The sequence below is a fragment of the Patagioenas fasciata genome, chromosome 3 (assembly GCF_037038585.1).
Source record: "Patagioenas fasciata isolate bPatFas1 chromosome 3, bPatFas1.hap1, whole genome shotgun sequence".
Classification (NCBI taxonomy): Eukaryota; Metazoa; Chordata; class Aves; order Columbiformes; family Columbidae; genus Patagioenas; species Patagioenas fasciata.
The window spans coordinates 90,349,021-90,365,832 of record NC_092522.1 but is presented as its reverse complement, the minus strand read 5'-3'; the positions used below and the strand labels follow the sequence as shown (position 1 = coordinate 90,365,832).

At 46.7% G+C, this 16,812-nt stretch overlaps 1 protein-coding gene across 2 annotated transcripts; it reads right to left on the bottom strand.

The window, feature by feature from the left end:
* Positions 1–1,653: 1,653 nt before the first annotated feature.
* Positions 1,654–9,005, bottom strand: TENT5A (terminal nucleotidyltransferase 5A). 2 transcript variants are annotated; one of them, XM_065834196.2, is made up of 3 exons: positions 8,883–9,005; positions 7,481–7,997; positions 1,654–6,485 (listed from the first exon to the last, which is right to left on the bottom strand). In XM_065834196.2, the coding sequence occupies exons 2-3, from the start codon at positions 7,913–7,915 to the stop codon at positions 5,706–5,708; spliced, it is 1,215 nt and encodes a 404-aa protein (XP_065690268.1). In that variant the 5' UTR covers positions 7,916–7,997; positions 8,883–9,005; the 3' UTR covers positions 1,654–5,705. The 2 variants fall into 2 exon arrangements, with proteins under 2 accessions (XP_065690268.1, XP_065690267.1); XM_065834195.2 differs by lacking the exon at positions 8,883–9,005 and adding an exon at positions 8,240–8,465.
* Positions 9,006–16,812: the final 7,807 nt, after the last annotated feature.

Here is a 16,812-nt window from a genome sequence, read left to right as displayed (position 1 = left end):
CAGACTTGAGCCATTTCTCCCCTCCTGCTTTAATCTATCAGCATGCCCTCCAGCTTTCCACCATGTGGTGTTGTGGCTCAGGTGATTCACATTCTCACACCTTGCTTTTGCCCTCCATCTTCCACAGTCCTAAACGTTCCTCCCTCCTTAAAAACAACCTACTAAAGCACAGCGCTCAGCTGGCTTTGTCCCCATCGTACGCCTCCTTGGTTTGGGAAGGAGGACTTCTAATGTTCCAGATACTCAAGTGGCATTCATCTCTCAGAAAAAAAAAAACAACGAAATTTAACCAGAGAAACTGGAATTCACTCACTTTGAAGTATAAGAGCATCTGTTCAGGCTTGGATTCTGAGGGACAAGCAAAGGCATTTGGATTGCGATGGTTTCCAATCCCCTGATTTCCATCTCCGTCTTTGGGCGTTGCAGCCGTCTTTGTCAGACTGCCTAAAGTATTTTATAACTGAGCAAGTTAACAGGAGGAAGCTTTAGGCCATGTCCCCCTCCCTTTCTTGGCAGTAACATGGGAGGAAAGCGATGCTCCACGGGCAGGGATGCCAAGTACATCCCCCTCTCCAGGCTAGGCTGGCCAGCGGTCCCATCCCATGCCCGGCAGGTTTCAAAAGAGGCACTGTGCAGGAGGCTGCTCCTGTGCCTGGAAAAATGAGCAGTCCCAGCAGCTTGTTTGTTTGTTTGTTTTTACAGGGGAATACAGGTTCACTCATCATTACAATAAGCACATTCACGCTCATGAGTGAGCCTTCCAAGTCCAGTACCCGTGCATGAATGAGCCTAGTAAGAGCTACATACTGCAGCATCTTAGTCAATGTTTTTCAAATTTGGGTCAGCCTGAGGCACCCTGGTTGAAAAAGTATTGCCAAGAGCATTGTAAATTAATATTTTATATTCCCTTGAAGTGCCTTTTGAGGAAATTAGCCTTCATTACAGAGGCACCTCCCCTGTAAACACAGCAAACAGAAAATACCTCTGCTGACAAGGACAGCATTGTAGGGCAGTGGAGTGAACGTTTAATCTGTGGGAAGAAATGGACTGATTCAGCAGCTGAATCCAACAGGTATGTGCATCCCACTCCCCAGCAGCTCCCCGCGCTGCAGGACCTGCAGCACTCATCTGCTACAGGCAGCCCTGACTTACACCCAGGGAGCAGCACCCTCTGCCTCCCAGACCTACCCAAACAGTAAAGTGGAGGCATCGACCCCTATCGAATACATCTCAAGGGCATCAAAACCCTGGCGTTACTGCCAGCGTGGTGGTTCGTGATGCACAAGTACCTTGCATCATGAAAAGGTTTCAATCCTGGTACCAGGATCTAAACTGGGAAGGCAGCAGGAGCGCGGCACAGCTGCGATGCTGTTTTGGTTTTCAGGTTTCAGACCGTTTGCATGGCCTGACCAGTGCTAGGGTGAGTATTTTTGGCACTAGCCGGGGAGGTTCCTCCGCAGTGGAGTGCAGCCAGTCAAAGTTGGCTGGCACAAGGCAGGGCTTCTCAAAACGCCTTGTGCTCCAACCGGGAAGCAGCTGAGCGCTGCTCTTCTCAGAAAAGTGCTGCCCTTGTCCTTTTTTAATGAAAGCAAACTTGGTATTCATTTGGAGCAGGCCAGGGCTATTTCAGACACGGAAGACAGCAGACACAAATCAATAGAAAAAAATAACTTCTTTTTATTTACAAAAAAAATCCAAATATTGGATGCTGTAAACAAAATTCACAATCTGTTCCCTCTAGAGTCTGCTTTCCATCAGCTCTTTTTTCTGTCTGTGACAAAGCCTATAGTCAAAATGTTCCAAAAGAGCAATCCAAGGAGCAGTTTGCTGCAACAGGATGCCTTGCAGAAGGCAACAGTTGTAAGGAAATCTGAGGGAAAGCAAATCTGCACACTCCTACAGACTGCAGGAGCCTGCAGTGCTTTAGCCAAGCTGTCTTGAAATTTGCAGGCTTTTTTTTTTACTATTTATTTTGTTAGCAAACCATTATTACAACAGCAAAACAGTACACTGATTTTCTTTCTTGCAAGGGAAACTCTCTGCATAAAGAAAACCATACAAAAGAATATATTCAAATAGGAGCTGAATATGCAATAACAATTTTTTCCTTTTCTGTGCAGTTTTATCTAACACACTTCATTTTCTCAATGAAAAATTAAAAAAAAAGCATTTTTTTAACTGGTAGCAGCTTCTGACATGATGCAAACCAAGCATTTAATCAGAGGTGTTTAGAAGATTTGTGTGAAGGCCTTTGTGCAAGATAAAAAATTCTATAAGTGCAATAAGAGAAACTAGAAAAATATCAAATTTTTGGTCTTCTAATTGCCCTCCTATTTTTAGAAGAAAAGTTCTTGCATTTGGGAGGACAGCTACATCTAAGGAAAAACAAAAATCCCATTTCAAAGCTCTCGGTTTTTTCACGATTGCTACATTTAACCAAGTTTAGCACCCTGTTGGTTAGCAGCAAATTCAGCTGCAGCACAAACGGCTTTACTGTAATCAGGTCAATGTTTTTAATCAGTTCAGCTCTTTAAAAGGGGCACTGTCTCTTGTAGTACAAGTTCTAACCTTACAACTGATTGGATGGGAAAATCGAAGTCTACAAAGCAAGAATGCGGTTGTTAACTTTAAAAGTACCAGTGTGCTGAAAAGGTGGGGAAAAACCAGTTAAAAAAAAATCAGACTTTATGGAGGGGAAGGTGTGCAAACCACAGAAATAAACCAGCTTTGAAAAGGGGTTCTTATTTCACGCTTGGCCTGAACTCATGCCTTCTTCCCACCTCTAACACCAGGCACCTTTTAAGCTACCAGTCACAGATAAAACAAAGCTCCACCAGTTCCACCACTTGATCATTAACATATGCAAAACAGATCCGGAATACCTATATAATATATATAAAAACATATTATATATGTATCAAAATGCAAACGCTGAAAGGTGCAGTTTAGCTCAGAGCCCTGCTGCATGCACTATAAGGTAACTAGCTGCTGTCAATCATTTAAAAAAAAAATTGAGCTGAGAGGAATTAAAACTTTCTTTCAAGCAACAGAATAAAAAGGGGTCCTTCCAAGGAAAAATACATCGTGTCAAGTACTATCAGCGTCCTGCGGTTGTGGCACAGCTATAGATTCTCAAACCCTTTTAAAAGAGCGGATGACTCATTTATTTGCTGCAAATAGTTGTGGCCAGAGAAGACATACCGCATTACCAGCTGATCCTATTTCCCCAGCCCTCCCCATAGCTTCCGCTACCAAACCCTCCCAGGAGCTGGAGGAAAAGAGAGATTTGGGGCCAGGAGCAGCCGGCAGGCTGGAGGGGACCCTGTGGGGACCGGGGGTGAGATGGGAGGCTGTAGCCAGCCCCGGAGGATGGGATGGGAAGGTGAGGACAAGGTCTGTGAGCAATGAACCAGCTCTTAGGTTTCCTGAAGCTCTCACAGAGAAGGTGCTGCAGTAAACAAATCGGGTTCCTGTTAAATCGCCTCCACCGTGAAAAGTACAAAGGGCGACAAAAAACAGATGGACCTTACTCAATCAGTAGGGAAACAGCCAGGACACGGGTCCTCTCCCTCGCCCCTGCCTCCTCCATCGAGTGCCAGACGCTGCCTGGAAGCAGGCAGGGCACAGCCAGTCATCCTTCAAAAGCTTAAGTTCCCCCCCCCTTTTTTTTTTCCTCCTCAGTAAGAAAAAGCAAAATATTAGAGTCAAGTGTCACTTAGTCATTAGGTTTTCAAAGCCCAACAAAGAATTTAACACCTTCAGAGATGGCACTGAAGTGAAAACAACAGCGGAGGTTGATTTTTTTTTTTCCCCTGCTGGTCTTTTGGGAGAGGAAATGAAAGTGAATAGTTCTTGTTCCAATGTAAAGTGATTCCATTTAAATAAAGTACAGTACTGAAATTGTAAATGCAGTGTGACAACCAGATCAAAGATGTTTAATATTTGCATAAAAATATATATATAATATATATATAAAATATAATTTTAAGCAATCGTGCAACACTCTTAAAAAGGGTTCATTTCACATTTGCTAAATTCTAGTGGTCCTGGAATGCATAACGCATTCTATTAAAAATACTCCTTTAAATATTAACAATTAGTGTTCAAATCACCAACTAATACAATATTCTTTAGCTGTCAGGGGGTTTAAATAAATCTATCTTTGATCCATGTTCCACTGAATTACACATCATGGAGGTATGCAGTCACAACATTAGTGGGTTAAATGTCAAAATGGCATTACAGTACAAAATAGTTAAAAAAAATCAGCTAGTCATATGCTTCTCCATCTGTGGAATTATTATGGCTCACAAGCAACCCACTGAATTACTGTAATCCTTGTTCTTGCAACCAAAGACATTATCTGAATCCCACCTTAATCCTGACTGGTTCATTTACTCCAAATTTCTCAGGTGTGGGTTAAAAATTCACTGCAAGGTGCCCACTGTCCTATGACATCCTGTTGCAAACTGGAAAACACATAGTACTTTATTTAAACATTCCTTAATTGCTACATTTTCCTAGACCACATTAATATATATTGTGTGTGTACATATATAGATATACACCTATAACATGTACATATATACACACACAAACATATATACACACATACACACACGTACCTAGGATAACAGCACACTGACGTAACATTAACTCTATACAGGTATTTGCCAAGAAAAAAAATAGGGCATTTCCTCCACCACTTGTTCACAAGCTTATGGGTTTTTTTTGTTTTAATCTTTGTGTCCCTGATAAAACAAAATGCATGGTTAAACCACAAAACTATATTTTTTCTCACTTCAAATTTTATGAAGGCATCAGGCACTTTTGATTACTGTTGGTGTGTACAAATATAGCAACATCTTTCTTTTTTTTTTTATATATCTATATATATACTCTACTGTATCTTCTTTGCTTGGATAACTTATTTGTGAAATCTTTGGTCCTTGAGTATATTCTGTTTGTCACAGCTGGTTTTCCTGCATTCTCACATTTTTAAAATGTGAGGCATGCACACAGCTGGAGATAATGGACTTTGTCATCATACGTGTTTCTGCTTTTATAACTGTACCAATCCACTACCATTCATTTGGAGCAAGCTGTTTCTGGTAAAGCGTTCTAGTCAAGCAAGCTATACATTCTACACAGTCAATCCATAGACGGCACTTGCTGCAAGCCCCAAACGCAGTAATTCCAATATACATTTTTATTCAGCTTATCTCTGCTTTATGCCTCTAACTTTTAAATCCTGAATATATATAGAATTGTTTTTTGTGAATTTTTTTTCTTTTTGTTGTTTTTTTGTTTTGTTTTGTTTCTTTCATATTGTCCCTTTTGCAGATCCCATTCTAGAGTAAGAATAAAAATAAAAGAAAATAAGGCTTTCCCATCTTCTTTATGCCAAAGCTATGGGAGCAGATATTGCCAACCCATATTGTCATCAAGCATTCCTCCCTCGCTTACTTCAGGGGAAGCTGGTTGCTTTTAATGACAGGCCTCTTGTGCTCTGGGGTAGGATCCAATTATTTTGGGGTTCTTTCTCGATCATGCTCCCGCTATTTATTAGAAGAACCACAAGCTTTTCCTAAGCTTGAAAACCAGAGCAGATCATCATTGCACAAAACACCCCATTTCAAAGGGGCGCGTTGCCCCTTCCTACGTCTTAGAAAACGTGTCTCCACCAGGTCTACTAATTTCTGTCCTTAATTACAGGGCAGCCAAGTAGAGTATGTGTGCTGCTGGCAAGGGAAAACCGTCTGAACCTGGGCAATATAGTAATTGCTGAAGTTGGCATCTGCTACGTATGGGGCTGGCTGGTAATAGCAGGTGACATTGGCCACATTGGGGATGATATTTTGCTCGGCTAGGACCCGGATGGCCAGCATGGTTATCAGATTCAGAGTCTGTCTCCTCTCATGTCCCATCAGGCACACTGTGCTCTCATTCACCACACCGTGAAGGGTCATGAGATAGTCATACTTGCGGTCCTCTAATCCCACAAAGTGGTTCTGCAAGTAGGACTCCAGCTTTCTCTGCTGTTCTCCAATGTCTGAGAAGTCAATGAAAAACCTCGAGCACATGTATCTCTGCAGGGACTTAATCTCGGATTCGGAGGCAGCCCTAAAGCCCCTTACCAAAAGGTTGCAGTACTTCAGAAGACCACCTCCTCTGATTTCTTCTGGGTTTCTGGTGGCGATTATCTTGTTGCAGAGGTGATCAAAGGCTTCCTGGAAATCCCCATAGACGCTCTCACCAATGATAGTTGGGTGAAAAGTTTCAGTCATCGGATTCTCTGAGCACTCATAAAAAAGCAGCAGGGAGTCCAGCTTGATTTGAAAGGAATCGACACTGAATTCAAACTGCCGCCTCAGAGAGTCCACAAATTTCAGTTCCACATTTTTGCCACTGTTGTTGGACAGGGAGATGAGACTCCATCGGTCTGAATCATTGCATACTTTTACCATTTTCTGCACATAAGCCTCCTATAATTGGAAAGACAAAATGAGCAAATCAAGGCACAGATGCAAGAAATGTCCCCTTTGCTGCATTTGTTCACATTCTCCCCCCTTATATGCCATCCTAGCCTTTTATAAAAGATTTCATGGAGCCTGCAGATACAAACCAGAGAACAAACAATCTGTGTTTGGAGTTATGTCATTGCAAGGGGATAATGGGGAAGGACAATTTTCTGGGACTGTGTCATGCAAGGGAAGCATATGGCAACACTGTTTCTTTCAGTCTCTTCTAAATACATCTACACACGAAATACATGGCACACACGCCAAATATCCATGCACCCACACACAAAAGGTCACCGCTACAGTCACATAAGAAATCTTTCTTAGCAGTTTCCACTTCTCTCTCCACAAAAGAAACAGCGAGTGTTCACTCTCAGTCCTGCTCTTTCACTGCAGGTTCCATAAGTGTGCCCCATATTTCAAAAAATCACTCTAAAAAAATATTAAAGGCATTTGGAATTCAGCCGAATTAATTTGAGCGAACTGTCTCTGAGAAGAGAGAATATGCCTCTCCGCTGGGGCATTTAGCACACAGGAAAGCGTGCCTTGCAGATGGTGTTTCCTTCTTGCAGATGTTAGAGCCATATAAGTTCCCCCCAGACACCCCGTGAACCGGGTCCGGCAAATCAAGCTGCCGCAGAGCCGAACGGGGAGATTTGCAGCGCCTTGCACACACACGCCCTGGTAAGTCAGTGCTCCCAGCAAATCAAGCGAGAGAGGGGAAGGAAAAGACTAATTAATCCCGAGGAGCCCCGGCCAGGAAGCTTTACCACACACTCCTCCTCGGTCTTAAGCGTGGGTTGGAAAAATCACTCACGGTCCCTGTGGATCTCGGGGTGCGGGGCGAGAGCTGCGTTCCCAGAGCACCCCTCCACCCCCGGAGGGGAAAGTGCCCCGTTCCCCCCAGGCAGGCGCTTGTACCTGCCCGCTCCTGGCGCCTGGGCACAGGGCAGGTTTACCTTGAGGGTGAGCGGCGTGATCTTCTCCTTGTTCACCCCCTCGGGCAAGAAATCCAAGAGGCAGTCCAAGACCACGTCCTTCACAGTCTGAAACTCGGCTTCCCCTTTGAGGTCGGCGCAGAATATGAGGTCCAAGTCCTTGTAGCCCAGGCCGCTATCCTGGTGCAGGACGTGGCTGGCGGCCGAACCGTTGAGCCGCACGTCCCGCAGGCCGATGCCCTTCTCCTCCAGCCGGCTCCGCACCACCTTAACGATCTGGCGGGGCTGCATGGCGAGCGTGGGGAAGTTGCCGCGGCCGTGGATGGGGATGGTCTCACTGAGGATCCGGTCCAGCCGCTGCACTTGCTCCCAGCTCAGCACGTTGCAGTGCGCGCTCTCGCAGCCGCCCGCGTAACTCCCGCTGGGGCTACCGCCGGCCTTCTCATCGTCTGCCATGGTGCGCGTCCGCCGCCTCCCCGGGCTGGATGGCACCGCTCGGGCTCCTCACTGCCACCCCGGGGCCCCTCTCCCTCCGTGCCTAGCAAAAGAGGAGGAAAAGCGAGCGGTCAGCAGAGGCGCGCACCCAGCGCCGGAGCTCCGCTCCCCCTGCAGCCACCCCGCACCGCCGGACGGTGCCCACCGCCTCTTCCAGCAGGAAAGAGGAGGGGACACACCTATTGAGTATATTTAACAAAACAAAAAAAAAAAAAAAGGAGGGGGAAGAAAAATCCCCCCGGAGCCAGGCCAGGCAGTGCTGCAGGGCAGGGGAAGGCTCCCGACCTGCAGAGCCGCCGCTTGCGCCGCTCTCCGCGCCCCCACCGGGGCAGAGGCTCCCCCACGACGCCCGCCGCCCCGCTCGCTGCTGCCGGGGGCTGCCGCCGTCTCCGGAGCTTTCACAGTTCTGCCCGGGAAAGGTCCCCAGTAGTTTTTATACGGGGTTCCTCCGCTCTTCCGGGGCTCCGAGTCACGACGCCCGCGTCCCGCCCCCTCCATCTGCATGGCCGGCCTCGGCGGTGCCCCCGGCACGCCCACGCCCTGCGCACCCACGGGCCGCCCTGCCGGCTCCCCGCCGCCGCAGCACGGCACGGCGCGGTCCGCCCCTCCGCACTGGTGAAGCACCCTGCGCGGCACAGCGCGGCCGCCCCGCCTCACGCGCGGCCCCGCTGGAAAACCCGCGCAGCGCAGCCTCCCCCAGCACGGTTTTGGCCGCTGGCCAAGGCAGGAGGCAACAAGTGTAATCCCCTATCCTGCACCCGCGGGAGGCGTGGAGCCCCCCCCGGCTCCTGCCGTGCCAAGATGCGCGCCCCCAGGCACCCAGCTCCGCACTGCCATTCATTCCAATTACATTTTTTTTTTTCCCCTGCCTTTTTTACCACCGCCTCCCGACGTTCCCGGTCATCCCAGGCACAGCCAAACTTCATACCAGAGCGCCGGAATTTGGCAAAGGCCCCGCTCCGAGCAGATGCCGAGGATCCCGGACAGTGTGGTTTGAGCTGCTCAGCTCCTGACCGAGATTTTCAAAGCCGCTTGCGGCAGCGCAGCAGCAGCGCGTCCTGCCTGCCCTTCCCTCCCGCCTTCCCTCCCTCCTTGCTCGCCGGCGCGGGGTGGGAATAGAAATCCCAAAGAGCACGAACGAAATCAGTGCTTTCCAGGGGAGCACCCTGCCTATAAAGTACGACTTCGGTGGCTGCGCAGGGGAAAAATAACGTGTCATACATGCATACTATATGAACATAAATTTTATTTTCAATTACATTTTAATTATTTTAATATTTTATTTAATAACTATGTGCCTGCTTGGTTTTCACCTGTTAAAGTGTCACACATATAAATTTAAAACAGAGTACGCGCAGCCTCCCCCCTATCCCCGTATCCAGCAGCACCCGCAGACTCCAGCCCCCGCGGCCCCGCTGAACGTCCCGCGCAGCCCCGCAGGGCAGGCGTGCGGGTTGCACGGGGAGAAGCGGGATGGGGGAGGGGATATGGGGGGGAAACGGCGTTGCGTCGCCGCTCGCAGCCTTGTGACGCCCGGTGTGAGAGGCCAATGGGGGCGCGCGGCGGCGTGACGCGCTGTCTGCCTCACGGGCCGCTCCGACAAAGTGGGGGGCGGCGTGTGAAGGGGTCCGACGACGCTTACCGCCCCTTCCCCCATTTTTAGCGCCCCGCTTCCCCACTACCTCCCGCCGTGCGATGGGGCTAGGAGGAGGCTCAGCCCCGCGTGGCGCGGGGAAACCCCTGGCCCAGGCGGGCAGGTACGGTTTACCCTCCCACCCCACAAAATTTCCGGGTGTCCCGCAACGCGCTCCGTGACCCCCCTGCTCCGGGGCGCAGGGCCGTGCAGGCCGGCACCCCCGCCCCCCCCGACGCCGTTGTCACTAATCGCAGCCGTGTGGCAAGGGCGCCCCCTGCCGGGCGCCGGGAGCGCTCCCGGAGATGGGTCACGGCCGGGGGGTGCGGTGTCGGGCAGAAATACTTCGCCTGGCAGTGGCGGAGGGTATTGAGAGAGGGATTAAGCTTTGATTCACCGCCCAAACTCCTTATTACTTCATTACTACAGTATGGCGCCGGGGCAGGAGCGCGGGTTGATCCCAGCTGCTCTGCGGGACGAGGAGTGGGGGTGACTTCACCCTGTCCAACACCTCCACTTGGGTGCCACTTGCAGGGTGCCCACGGTGGGATAGCCGGGTGAACCTGAGTGTACCCGCTGGAAGGGTGACCCAGCTGGCCAGGAAAAAAAGTTTTGTAGTGTTCTGTGCCAACACCTTTATTAAATAAGAAAGAGAAGAAAGCAGGAAGCTTTTAAACAATGGATGTGTATGAGTGAATGCTGCTTGAAAGCAGCAGTGGAGTGTCGTGCATCCACCAACATGCTGAATGGGCTTTGCCAGCTTATTCTTTTATTTAAAATAAGTACTCAGACTAAGAGGGTCAGCAGCTGGTCTGCTGAGAGGAGTCTGTAACCTGCTGCTGGGGGCCTTGAGTGACCAACCACCGCTGCTCAGCACAGGGAGTCCCAGCTCTCTGCTCGGATGCAGAACCAGCATCTCCTCAAATGACCACACACCCCATCCTGAGAGGACAGTGCCCAGCAGTGCCCATCTCCCTGAGGGGCACAGCTGGTGCCTGAGGTTCCTCGGGTTCAGCCAGGTCGATGCCGAGAGCAGGGGGCTCAGAGAGGGCTTGCCAGGGGGCTGCCCACCTGCAACACTGTACGTATTTAGGAAACTTGTGAAGGATAAAACACAACCAAGCTGAGCAAATTCCCATTACCAGACTGGCTTCACTCAGGTGAACCACAACTCACTAAGGAACATGATTTAATCTTTCAAAAGGAGTAACTACCTTCGTATTTATAAGTAAATTATTGATATTGACAGGTTGACCATGAGTCAGCCATGTGCCCTTGTGACCAAGAAGGCAGATGGTATCCTGGGGTGCATTAGGAAGAGAGAGGCCAGCAGGTCGAGGGAGGTTATCCTACCCCTCTACTCTGCCCTGGTGAGGCTACATCTGGAGTACTGCGTCCAGTTCTGGGCTCCCCAGTTTAAGGAGGACAGGGATCATAGAATCATAGAACGTCCTGGGTTGGAAGTGACCCATGAGGATCATTGAGTCCAGCTCCTGTCCTTGCATATGACAACCCCACCCTTCACGCCATGTGTCTGTGTCTTGTCCAGTCTCAAATACTTTTAGACTTGAGCTCCCTGGGGAGCCTGTTCCAGTGCTCCACCACTCTCTGGGGAGAGAACCTTTTCCTACTGTCCAACCTAAGCCCCCACAGCACATCTTCCTGCCATTCACTCTGTTCTGTCATTAGTCACTAGAGAGAAGAGTTTGGTGCCTGCCTCTCCTCCTCCCTTTGTGAGGAAGCTGTACATCGTGATGAGAAACTGCTGGAGAGAGTCCAGTGGAAGGCTACGAAGATATTTAGGAGTTTGAAGCATCTTTCGTATGAGACTGAGAGAGATGGATCTGTTCAGCCTGCAGAAGAGAAGGCTGAGAAGGGATCTTTATCAATGTTTATAAATATCTCAAGGGCAAGTGTCAAGAGGATGGGATCAGACTCCTTTCAGTGGTGCCCAGTGATAGAATGAGGGGCACCAGGCACAGACTGAAGCACAGGAGGCTCCATCTAGACAGGAGGAGAAACTTCTTTATTCTGAGGGTACCAGAGCGCTGGGACAGGCTGCCCAAAGAGGTTGTGGAGTCTCTTTCTCTGGAGACGTTCAAGACCCGCCTGGACACATTCCTGTGTGATCTGCTCTGTGTGAACCTGCTTTAGCAGGTGGGTTGGACTAGATGATCTCAAGAGGTCCCTTCCAACCCCAACCATTCTGTGATTCTGTGAGATCACTGCAGCCAGATAAGTGATTTCTAGAACAAGGGTGAAGATCGGAGCTGCCGGCTCATCCTATATTAAGCTAGGCCACCTCCAAGAAACTGAGAAAACCCTGGCTAGAAGTAGTCAAAACTTGTTTAACTTGTGTTTCTCAGCATGTTGCAATGAAATTTTAGCAGGATTTCAAATACTGCAGAATGTGTTTACACTGACCAGTAGGAGTTAATGCTATTTTATATGTATTTTATTTAATTTCATTTCCCTATGAAGTGTCATTTTTAACCTCAAATTGTTATTTTTTGCACATTTAAGAAGAAGTTTAATCTGGAGAACCCTGATCTGCTAAATACAAGGTAAATGCAGTTAAGAAGGAAGTTATTTACACCATAGGGCTTTGCTAAAGGAGACAAGACCTCACCTCACCCTCTCTTCCTCAGTGTGAGAAATCAATTCCCACTCACTTAAAATAAGAGGGGAAATAGTTTTCAGTCAGAATCATTGCATTTACACATTCTCAGTTCAGAAACATAAGCAGGATATTAATCATCACACCCTTCATATAAATTGAGAATTATTTGCATCGATGTGCAATCCCTTTCACTTCGCTTCCCCAAATTAATGAGCATTAGATAGAGGAAGCAATTTTTTATATAAACAGTCTAAATGCAGGGGAGATAGAACTTTATCAGTGCAGAACTTTGTCTGGGGTACATGTGTGCTCTAGATTTGTTTCTCTTCTGTCCTACTCAAATGTGAAGGCTCATATTGCTTTAAATCAATACAAATCCTTAAGAATTATAGGAAGAAATTTGATTAGGGTGAATTATATTTTAAGGAATTTATAAATAAGTACATGAGTTACAGAACTCATTCAAATTATGACTGATACTAGTAGTGCTGCTGCTAATAAAAACAGCAATTCAGCTCATGAACATGCTCTATCTCTTTAATGACAAACATATGTTTTTTGAAGGAAAAGGGTTGGAGTTTGGTTTTGGGTTTGTTTTTTCTTCTAACTCGTCAATGTGAGCAGTAATTCTTTGACAGAATAATTTTGATCATATTACTCACACAGGTTGTTTGTGTTGACCAAGCAATTAGTAGGAATGCAAGATGTGTGATGTGAATCATGTCTTTCTGTATGTTCGCATAATATTGTTCAATTAGTCCCTTCACCTCACTCATACTCTCAGTCCTGCTCTAGAACAAATGAAGATTAATAGCAATAAATGTGTTTCTGTATGCATTTGCGTATATTTGCCTAATAAAGTCTTCAGTATGAGCTGTTCATTCAGACTGGCCACTTAGGAGAGAGTGCGTTCTCTAGGTGAATTCTGCTGAATTTAAGAATTGACAGTATTTTCTTTACTGAACTACATATACCTTGACTGTAAAGTCATTCTGCCTCCCTTCTGCCCATGACATGTTGCCTAAACCAGGAACATGCTCTCTTTGGCAGAAAAAAAGACAAAAACCTGCGATTCTCAGCTAGAAATTGGTGCCCATTTGGTGCCCAACCAGAGCAAAACTTCCAGTTTACTTTTGTCCCAGAGGAATGGAGTTCATGTGCACAGCTACTCTGCCAACACAGCCAATGTGTGGTACCTGTGGACAATCAGATGATTCATTTCTGAGCAGCAACACTACTTCAGTCAAAAAGCTAGTGTTGACTCAGCCAGAGGTGTTTGTTTTTGTTAAAAACATAATAAACATCAATACTGCTATGATCACCAGATATTAAAAGCAGCAGCCTTCTGTTTGGATTGACTTGACAGAAACAAAGGAGTTTACGAAGGGCCTGGGAAGCCTAAAAAGCTCCTTCAGAAGAAGTTTGGAAAAAAAATACAGCACAATTTTATCATGACTGTGTCTAGAAAAGTTCAGTGATATCGTTCCTCCTCTCATTTCTTTCTAATCCTTCTATTAAGGGCAATTACTCACAGTGGAGAGAAATGGCAGTTACCATCACCATGGATTTTTGTGACAATGTTAAAAATGAAAATAGCTGTTCAATGCATTTAAAAAAGCAAATGCCAGTAGCAAGATGGACACCAAGAAGCACTGTTTCCAGGTGGCTGGATGTGCAGTGTGTTGAGTGTGGGCAAACAGCCTGGGCAAGGGGAGCTCCAGGGCTCTCGTGGTAGCCCTGGGGCACAGCACAGGGGTACGACCACCTCACGTCCTCCCACCTCTGGCACAGCAGCTCTGTCTCTGCTTAATAATGCCTTCGCCTGGCTGGCTTGGCTTATCTTGTATGAAATCAAATGGCAACTAAAAGATTAAAGGTGAGATCTTGACCTAATTTTTTGTTCTCTGCCTGCTAGAGATGGAAAGACATCACTGGGTAGCAATCACCGGAAAACTTCTTCATATTATTCAGTGCGCTGTTACACAATTATCTTTCTGGAAACAGCAACTGTATGACTGCAGAATACTACTAGCTGTTCTCCACCCAGATAGCATGTGAATGTATCGGTTCATGTCCATATACAAATTTCTAGAGAATTCAGGCCGTTGTGCCCTTTTCCTTCCCTCCCCGTTGCCTCAGGCATGCACTGGACAGAAGTGCAGAGAACTCTGGACTTGCATGGGAAATGCTGTGAATTAATAGAAAGTCTTCAGATCCAAGAACAGCCCACCTCACCCTTGCATGCACATGTGTACACACATGTACACAGTCCAAAACCTGAGTTTCATGAAAACAACCCACGGGAGATGAAGACTTGCTGGAAGTAACTTTAGAGTACCAAAATGACTAGTATTGCTATTGACAATAGCACAAAACAAAGTACCTTCACAATGAACTCTGAGACCTTGTCTATACCACACATACTTGCAATCCTTTCCAAAACTTGATTCATTCATATCTTTTCTTGGAACTCGTGTAGGCAAAGTTTGCACTGGGTTGTGGAAACAGAGTTCAAAGGTTGATTTTGTTGGTCTTTTTGTCTGGTTGCTTGTTTTTTCCCAGAGAAGTACTCAAGCATGATTTTGACACTCCAAAGACTGTCTTTTCTTGCATGCAGGCACAAGGTAGTCTTCTGATGCCTTGATATTCTACAGTTCACACAGATTTATTTCCAAAATTTATTTTCTTGCTTTCAAGTATTATCACATTTTGTGATCAATAGTCTATACTAGGAATTAGTACTGGAATTAGCATTGACTGATAGATTAGTCAATATTAATGTTCTTTGAATAAAATGAAAATCAGAGATATCTATAAAATGATCTTTCAAAGATAAATAAAAGAAATCTTTGTGCTTTCAAAGTGCCACTGCTCTATTAGCTTTATTTTCCTTCTGCCAGTTTTTACTGGAGAGATGTTTTACTGATCCTGGGAAAAATGTCAATGTTTGGACTAAATGCTGTGGTGTTTTGAAAAGGTACCGTTTAAAGTAGGCCAAATTATCAGAATTTTCTGACAAGTCTGCCAGTAGCTTTTTGCATTTCTGCTGAGAAATTGTGTGTTAAATGAAATAGTAACATCCGATGTGTCTGTTGCTCCAGCTACCATAGGCCAGATCAGAGATCAGGGTTCCTCCTCTCCTCTCCTCTCCTCTCCTCTCCTCTCCTCTCCTCTCCTCTCCTCTCCTCTCCTCTCCTCTCCTCTCCTCTCCTCTCCTCTCCTCTCCTCTCCTCTCCTCTCCTCTCCTCTCCTCTCCTCTCCTCTCCTCTCCTCTCCTCTCCTCTCCTCTCCTCTCCTCTCCTCTCCTCTCCTCTCCTCTCCTCTCCTCTCCTCTCCTCTCCTCTCCTCTCCTCTCCTCTCCTCTCCTTCTCCCTCTCCCTCTCCCTCTCCTTCTCCCTCTCCCTCTCCCTCTCCCTCTCCCTCTCCCTCTCCCTCTCCCTCTCCCTCTCCCTCTCCCTCTCCCTCTCCCTCTCCCTCTCCCTCTCCCTCTCCCTCTCCCTCTCCTCTCCTGCCAGTCAGGTGGCCATCCCACCCTTGAAGGCGCAGGGTGTTGTGGTCCTGGTGAGCCCCTCTTTTCTGATTCACCTGCATAAAAAGTAGCCGTGATCTCAGATTCAGTGTGTTTCATACTCAGATACTGTGGTGTTTTAGCCCATATTGGCTCATGGGATCTAAATGCTATTAAAATGAACTGTACAAGATCCAGGTATTCCTGTTCATATGGCAGCTGAGAATAAGTCATCTTTTTTTCTTTTTCTTGAAGAGACCACAATTTTTATTGGTGTGTAGGGGAATTTAAAGCTTCAGTGTTTCTACACACATAGGAAAGACAAACCCCCAGTGCTTCATGACTCATGCATTCATGCAATCCCTGTTGCGTATGACTGATAGGATTTTATGCCTGTGATGGACACAGTATGCACCTTGTTATACCTTAAACAGCTGGTTTTGCAACTTCTGGAACAAAGGGAGAGATAAATGCTGTGGAGGCAGGACCTCTTCCTTGAGATCTACCTATTTGCAAAATGAAAGCATCAATCTTTGAGATAAAGGCATTAAGGGTGTTTGTTCCTTGAGGCCTCATTAACTGGACTCGAACAAAAGCAGGTTCAGAGAGCGATCACTGACCAGCTAGGTGAAATGACACATCACCAGCTGCCCCTAGAGGACCAACTGACTCACTCCTGAGACCAACTGACTGACTTCTGGGAACACTGACTCACTTCTGGGACCACCAACTCATTTCTGGAACAATCTCCTTAACTGGCATGAGGAGCGAGCAGAGAGGAGATGAGCTGGCCTCTCCTATCTCACATGCAAATTAACTAAAACATAAAAAACTGCTCACTCAGGACACTTTTTCATTGCACTCACCACACTGAGAACTACAGAAATTGTTACTCAATCGACTGACCATTGGAGTGGTAAAATCTTACCTTTCTTCTGATATATTAATCTATCTCTCTTTTCTCTCACTTTCCCTGTTTCTAACTTTAGTCTGGGCACATAAGGATAATATCATTGTGAGTTTCATTGAAGTCTTGTTAAGTTTTATGATATAGTTACAAACTTTTGCTAAGCCACTATTTGCCGTAATTCCACTGA

What these genes read in the sequence shown, in the direction of transcription:
- TENT5A (XM_065834196.2), bottom strand. Translation starts at nt 7,915, where the DNA reads ATGGCAGACGATGAGAAGGCCGGCGGTAGCCCCAGCGGGAGTTACGCG. An exon ending in TCACGCCGCTCACCCTCAAG is followed by an intron (nt 6,486 to 7,480) that starts GTAAACCTGCCC and finishes TTCCAATTATAG; the next exon opens with GAGGCTTATGTGCAGAAAAT.